The sequence below is a fragment of the Diplotaxodon limnothrissa genome, linkage group LG14, assembly GCF_057381915.1.
Source record: "Diplotaxodon limnothrissa isolate DT_005_m linkage group LG14, D_limnothrissa_male_GT1.1, whole genome shotgun sequence".
Lineage (NCBI taxonomy): Eukaryota > Metazoa > Chordata > Actinopteri > Cichliformes > Cichlidae > Diplotaxodon > Diplotaxodon limnothrissa.
In genome coordinates this window covers 33,920,652-33,927,787 of record NC_140609.1, presented here as the reverse complement: position 1 = coordinate 33,927,787, position 7,136 = coordinate 33,920,652, and the positions used below count along the sequence as shown (strand labels likewise).

The following is a 7,136-nucleotide window of genomic DNA, read 5'->3' as shown; positions in this document are numbered from 1 at the left end:
ACAAGTACTTGCTTATTTCAGCAGGATAGTGCTAAACTGCATTTTGCATGCACTACAAAAGCACAGCTCCATATTAAGATCTGAAATTCATACCTGTCACTCAGTGACAAATATTTTGATATTATCCAGAGCCAACAAAGGATGCCTCAAATCCAATAATAAAAACTTTGAAAACAAGTGGTCTCCTCATATTTCGAACAGCTTCCTGTACAAGTAGTAAGAAAAGAAGACGTGATACAACACAGTGATAAACATGCCCCATTTCCCCATACTATTTTTAATGTATTTCTGGCATCAAATTCATGAGTATATATTGCTAAAAACAAGAACATTGTATTATTGAGAAATATAGGGCTTATATGGACTCAATGGTGGCCAATCTGAAAACGATGTCTCGTATATCTTCAAACGCATGATGTCTGCTGGTTTATTTGTTAGTACATATTCTGATTAGTTGATTTATAGACTTAGATTATAGCAGCAGAGACAGGCTATCATTTCTCACCAAATCTGTCAGTTTGCTGCCAGTGGACGTGTTTCGCAGTATCAGGATCACCCGTTTGATAAACCAGACTAAAACGGACAGTGAGGATTAAAAATTTGCTAACATCCTGCCCTCCGTTCAAGAGTTAAACAAATCCAAAATCAGATATCTGTAGAGTTTCTTTCTGCAACCTACAACTCAAGACATCATGTAAATACTGTATATACAGTAACCAGTTATCCATCCCTTATTTATTCCATAATGATTCTAGCAGTTTTGCACCATTGCATGTATAAATCTGGTAATATTCTGTATTGGTGTTGTTATATTCAATGTTTGTCCTTATTATGTTATGTGCATTGAGAGCAATGAAAAAGTCCAAGACATTTTTCCCCAAGATAATATTGCTATAGTATGTCTGTGAAGGTTCTCAGTCATCCAGGTCATCGTAGTCAAAGGAGCTTGCAAAGAAAAGCGTCTGGACTTCTTTAAGTTGCTTGAAGACATTTCACCTCTCATCCGAGAAGCTTCTTCAGTTCTAAGGTCAAATGGTGGAGAGTCCCAGATATAAACCTAGTGGGAGTATCCCCCCACAGAGGGACAAAAGGACCCCCTGATGATCCTCTAATCGCCTGAGCCAAGGTGTGAAACTGGGTGTGGGTCCCAATCAGCCAGAGTTTCGGGTGTGTTCATTGTGAAACCTGGCCCCACCTTATCATGCGAATTCCTGAGATCAGATGGCCCAGGATGTGAGTGGGCGTTAAGGCGTCTGGGAAGGGATCTCAAAACTGGATTATAGATGGTAGAGAGTTGGTGTCGTAAACCACCGCCTCTGTTCAAAGAAGGTCGCTCACAGTGGACATAGATGGCTTCTTTCACTCCTCTTTCAAACCATCTGTCCTCTCTGTCCAAAATGTGAACATTGGCATCCTCGAAAGAGTGTCCTTTATCCTTAAGATGCAGATGGACAGCTGAGTCTTGTCCTGTGGAGGTGGCTCTTCTGTGTTGTGCCATGCGCTTGTGAAGTGGCTGTTTGGTCTCTCCAATGTAGAGGTCTGGGCATTCCTCGCTGCACTGTACAGCATACACCACATTGTTAAGTCTGTGTTTTGGAGTTTTGTCTTTCGGGTGAACCAGTTTTTGTCTGAGCGTGTTGGTGGGTCTGAAATAAACTGGGATGTCGTGCAGGGAGAAAACTCTCCTGAGTTTTTCTGATACACCGGCTACATAGGGGATGACAATGTTGTTGCGTCTGTCTTTCTTATCCTCCCACGCTGGTGTCTGATCTTCTTTTCTGTGCCTCTTTGCTGACTTTAAGAACGCCCGTTTAGGATAGCCGCACGTTTTGAGTGCTTCCTTTACATGTGTGTGTTCCTTCTTTTTTCCTTCAGGCTTAGAGGGAACATGTTCTGCCCGGTGGTGTAGGGTCCTAATTACTTCAAGTTTGTGTTCCAGAGGGTGATGGGAGTCGAACAGGACCTTAGAACTGAAGAAGCTTCTCGGATGAGAGGTGAAACGTCTTCAAGTAACTTAAAGAAGTCCAGACGCTTTTCTTTGCAAGCTCCTTTGATTGCTATAGTATGTTGAGACACTCAAATGACTATTTAAAGATCAGATGAAAGCCAGATTGTTCCTTAGTGTTCTTGACATAAATACATCTCAACAACCTTTCAGATATTTGTTTGGCAACAAAACGCACAAAGTGAAAGTCTAATCACATATACATGCTCTTTGACCCTCCATAAGACACATACTGCTAAATCTGGCTGTAGAGCACAGCACAACTGCTATTACAGAACATCATTTATGTTCGAGATGTCTTAAGTGTACATTATATAGCTGTGACCTACTGTATGATTTTACATTAAATGCACAGAACCAAGAAAAACAGCACTCACAGTATGCCGCAGGTCAGCTCTCGTGCCAAATGTATTCACTTTCCCTGCCAGTAGCATCATTTACGATCAGCATTCCTTCTCATTTACCCAGCAGGCAGCACACAAATCAGTAAGGCTGTGCTTTTCCTTTGCCTTACCTCCAAAGCTCTGTCTCTCATCTACTTCTAAAGGATGTAGGAGCCTCCAGTAACTCAGAACACACTTTTGACTGATAGGCCAATATGCAGAAATTATCCGTGTGAACCAGGCATGTCTCTAATTATGCCCTCTGATATTTTTTTCTACTCTGCTGCATTTGTATGTCTGTCGAGCAGCACTCCGCAGGACAGAGTGTAACATAGCAAGGTGAAGTAGCTTTAATCTGGGGACTGATTCCCAGGGATGTGAGGGAAGGTATTTTTGAATCAATTACACACACTCACTTCTAATCCCTGTCAATTTAGCCAAAGTCTCCATTTGCATTATCCCATTACTTTGCTACCAGCACCTCAAGAGAAAAAAAACACATTTTTTTTCCTTCTCCCAGAGGCTTCAAACGCAGGCAAAGACACAAGCTTCAGGAAATCTATTACTGTTCAACCTGACAGCAGCCAGAAAAACAAGACATTTACAAAATGAACTCTAATGTGTGCAGGGAAACTTTACAGGTATGTGAAGATAGTGAGCTGAGACTACATTTAATCTTGAAGAAAATAAACCTTTATCAGACTTATAAACAGCTGGTTGAGAAACGACGGGCTATTATTGTATATGTGTTTGAAAAGTTGCTGCAGCGATTTCTTTTTTTTGCCGTTTCATCACATTGCGTGCATAAAGCCTACTGTACAGTCAACGTGTGACGTTCTTACAGGTGGAGCTGCCAGCCAGCCGTACTTGTCTTCAGTACGGTTCATGTCCCGGTCAAAGGCATAGAGCTGACAGTAGCGCAGGTGATCCATATCTACCAGGTTAAACTGCCGCCGGGCATAGTGGTAACTCTGATTGTTGCCCTCTCTGGGGAAATCCAACCACTCAGGATGGCCAAACTCATTTCCTGCAACACAGAAAGTTTTATTAAAAAAGGTACATAATGAACGGAAAGGCACAGTCTTTGAATCAAAAGACCCTATTATACTGTCCTATATAAGGTGCATTTAGGGTTTTGTGCAATTTTTAACAAGATAGAAAAATAAAAAGATAGAGATCACACTTTTTTCATAACCTGACCAGAAGATACTTACTTTCCTGTTTTAAAGAGAGCTAAATTTCACCAAGTGACAATCATCTTATAACCCAAGAATCTGCCCCAAATCCAGTAGCTTTCATTTGAGCTTCGCCCTTTCAATTTGTGCAAAATGAATTCACCAGGATACATTTTCATCATTAGAATTTAAATCTCAGTTCTTCATAACAATATGAATGTTTCAACTTGGTGTTAGAACCAATACCAAGAGCTATTCAACTCACACACAAATGAGACTATAATAAACAGATTCATCACTCGCTCATCGCTGTTTAATTCGTGTTTGTGAAAACAATATCTAAATTACTGTCTTATTCTGCCACCTTTCAAATGCCTGTTTGTTCATTTCATCTTTTCCTCATCTTTCACTTAATTAGGAGAAACAAGCTGGAATCTTCGGACTGCGCGCATTTAGCAAAACAGAACACACTCGGTGGAACTTTTCTGATAACAGACCTGATGCTACTATCAAGACACGCCAGAAAGGAGATGAGATAATGAATCCGTCACTGGGTGTCATGACAACATCATAAAACAACAGCCAGGATAATTGAATTCCTGGCAGTAAAAGAAAGACAAACCAGAGACGGAAGATGATGGCAACAAAAATAAATAAATAAAAACGAATAAATAAGGGGGGGGGGGGGGGGGGACCCTGAGTGATGGGATGAAGTGGAACAGACAGGGACTGACAGCAGATTTTAATGAAATACATTATGTAGGTGTTAAAGTAGTAGCAAACAATAAGACATGAACTGCCAACAGAACAAGCACACTGCAGCACTTGCCTAGGAATTAGGGCAGCAGAGAGAGAGAGAGAGAGAGCGAGAGAAAGTGAGAGAGAAAGTGAGAGAGTGCTTTTTCTTCTGACATCTGCATGAATAACAAGCCTCCCACACAAGTGAACTTGAAATGTTAAGGAGAGAATTACACCTCAGCACCACCAGTCAAAAACAGACTTTCTTCCCTGCACTCAACCAAGAGGATTGTGTACACTACTTTATTGAATTGTACTAATATTTCATATATTAAAAGCACAAAACCTATACTTCATTTAGTTGGAGATTAGTGAGAAAGTCAAACATTGCGCACTGCATGGATTTGACTTTAAGTGTTTATTGTGCAAAAAGTGCACAAACCAAAGTTGAAACCTTTTATTTCCCACATGTTAATGCTGAATACTGTAATGAAAATGGTGACTACAGTTTTAGTATTCAATGAGATTTAGTTACTGCTAATTGTTTTAATTCATTTATTTTTCTCAGTATTATTGTACAGGGTGTGTATCAAAACTTTTAATTTTACACCAGTTGACCAGTCCATTTTTCAGATCTCATGGTCACAAATTACAATAGTAAGTAGGTGGAACATATAACACTATAAGGGTGCAGAAGTGCTAGTTAATTTTGTGGCAAACAAGTATAGTGTGCCACCTTGGACACCAAGGTCCTGTAAACTTCTTCAGAGATTTTGGTCCATATTGACATGCTGATATTCTCAAAGTCACTGCAGGCTGACCATTTGTACATTCTTGATTATGCAAATTTCCAATTCTACAAAGATCCTCTATTGGATTTAGTTCTGATAACTGTGGAGGCCATTTGAGTAGAGGCTGTGCTGTTTAAATAATGTTCAGTTAGTACTAAGGGACCCAAAGGAAAATATAGAAAATATCCACCACAGGCAGCTTAAACTCTTTTTGGACACCAAACTCTGACCCTGCTATCCAAATGTTACAGCAGAAACTGACTCATCAGACCAGGAAACATTGTTTCAGTCTTTTGTTGTCCAATTTTTGCTCAGCCAGTGTGAGTTGTAGCCTAAGTTCCATGTTCTTAGCTCACAGGAATGACACCTGCTGTGGTCTTCTGCTGTTGTAGCCCATCAGCTCTGACTTCACGTGTTGTGCATTCAGAGATAGCTTGATTGTATGGCCCAGAGAACTGAAACTCACTGGATACTTTCTCTTTTTTGGACCACTCTCTGCAAACACTAGAGATAGTTGTGTGTGAAAATCCCAAGAGAGCAGTCGTTTCTGAAATAATCAGATCACCTCATTCAATACCACATTTTCTTTCAAATTGTGATGCTTGGTTTGAACTTCACAAGGTCATTGTAATACTCACACCCCTAAATACATTGAGTTTCTACCATGTGATTGGTTGATTACAGTAGATATCTGTGTTAATGAGCAGCTTTGTGAGGATCTATTCTGTACCTCATTAGGTGGCCAGAAATTGTATACAGGTGATGGCTTAGTTTCTTTTGGTGTTGATCTTGATTCTGTTTACTGATTAATGAACAGATCCTGCATTGTAGATCTACTGAGATAGGTTTCTCCACTGTTTGAAACGCCACCCCTGTTTTCACAAACTGAAATTTGCCTACACTGTGTGAGCTATAGACTATAAAACCCTTCTGGAAGGCCATGATGTTGATATCATCTGACTTTGTTTACTCATGTTCATTGCTGATATTGATAATGTCAGTCTTGTTCCAGTCTTGTCCTTACATCACTGGGAATTTTGTATGTGGGTGCGAAAAGTTCCCGAGTGCTCTGAAGTTTAAGAGAATAAACAGCAAAATTTATCCTTGCCACCTTCTTGAGTTTATTTATAACACACCTGAAGCCAGTTTTCATCAGCCTGTGAGCTAAAGAAATCTAGGACTGTGTGAAGGCACTAATACAGGAAGTAAAGGCTCTCCTCTGGACATCATCTTTGGGGTTTTTTTCCTCCTGTCTGTTTTATCAAGACAGCTGGGCAATTCCTCCACTGATGTTACAGCTGCTGTAGGCTATGTCTTGGCCCTGGCCACAGGTGGCAATGGATATGTCAGTTGGCATTAACTGCCCCTAAGCAAAAGGACAAGTTCTTCTGAGTGTTCTTCCTCCACTAGGGAGGCTACCTAAAATGCCAATCTCCCCAGTGATCAGGTGTCGTATGAGTCTTAGGGAAGAAATTGACAGTTTTAAGACCATTCTTAATGCATCAACACAATCGTTTTTCTTTGCTCAATAGTTACACGCCATACGTTTCAAAAACAAACAAAAACAAACCAAAGACACTAACGAGCATTTAACTGAAAGGCTCGGACTAAGTGATGCAAAATGATATAATGCTTTTTGGAAGTGCTCCCACGCAGTAATTTCCACTACAGGATTATTGCTGTGCTGCTAGAAGGCTCGAAGATCACGGTCATTTACTATTGAGTCCTTCCCTTGTCCCTTATTCTTACTCTTTTGATGATATTATGTACTACTGATCATAAGACATCCCAACATATTTGCAGTTTTATGCAAGAGATGTTATTCTTTTCCCATTTGTGGCATTCAGTATGTTGTATTTTCACTATTTGAGTAATTGAAAGATTACAATACACATGAAGATATAGTGCTATCCCCATGCTTTGTAAGTGGAGTCGTTTTAAATAAGCATATTAATGCATTTTCAGTGTAAAGAATGTATGACTTGTATACCGAGAACTGGAATAACATAAAAAAAAAAAAATTACATTGTAACTGAGCTGACAA

General features: G+C 39.9%; 1 protein-coding gene across 2 annotated transcripts in view; it reads right to left on the bottom strand.

Moving 5' to 3' along the window:
- Nucleotides 1-7,136, bottom strand: part of gbe1b (glucan (1,4-alpha-), branching enzyme 1b) — a 104,281-nt gene that overhangs the window by 30,658 nt on the left and 66,487 nt on the right. Inside the window, exons 13-14 of one of the 2 annotated variants that reach the window (XM_085370917.1) lie at nt 3,231-3,415; nt 1-205 (exon numbers count right to left, since the gene is read on the bottom strand). The exon at nt 1-205 is cut by the window's left edge and continues 2,291 nt beyond it. In XM_085370917.1, coding sequence (XP_085227043.1) covers nt 122-205; nt 3,231-3,415 — 269 coding nt within the window. In that variant the 3' untranslated portion in view covers nt 1-121. The remainder of the gene's footprint in view (nt 206-3,230; nt 3,416-7,136) is intronic. The other variant, XM_085370916.1, reaches the window with a different exon arrangement.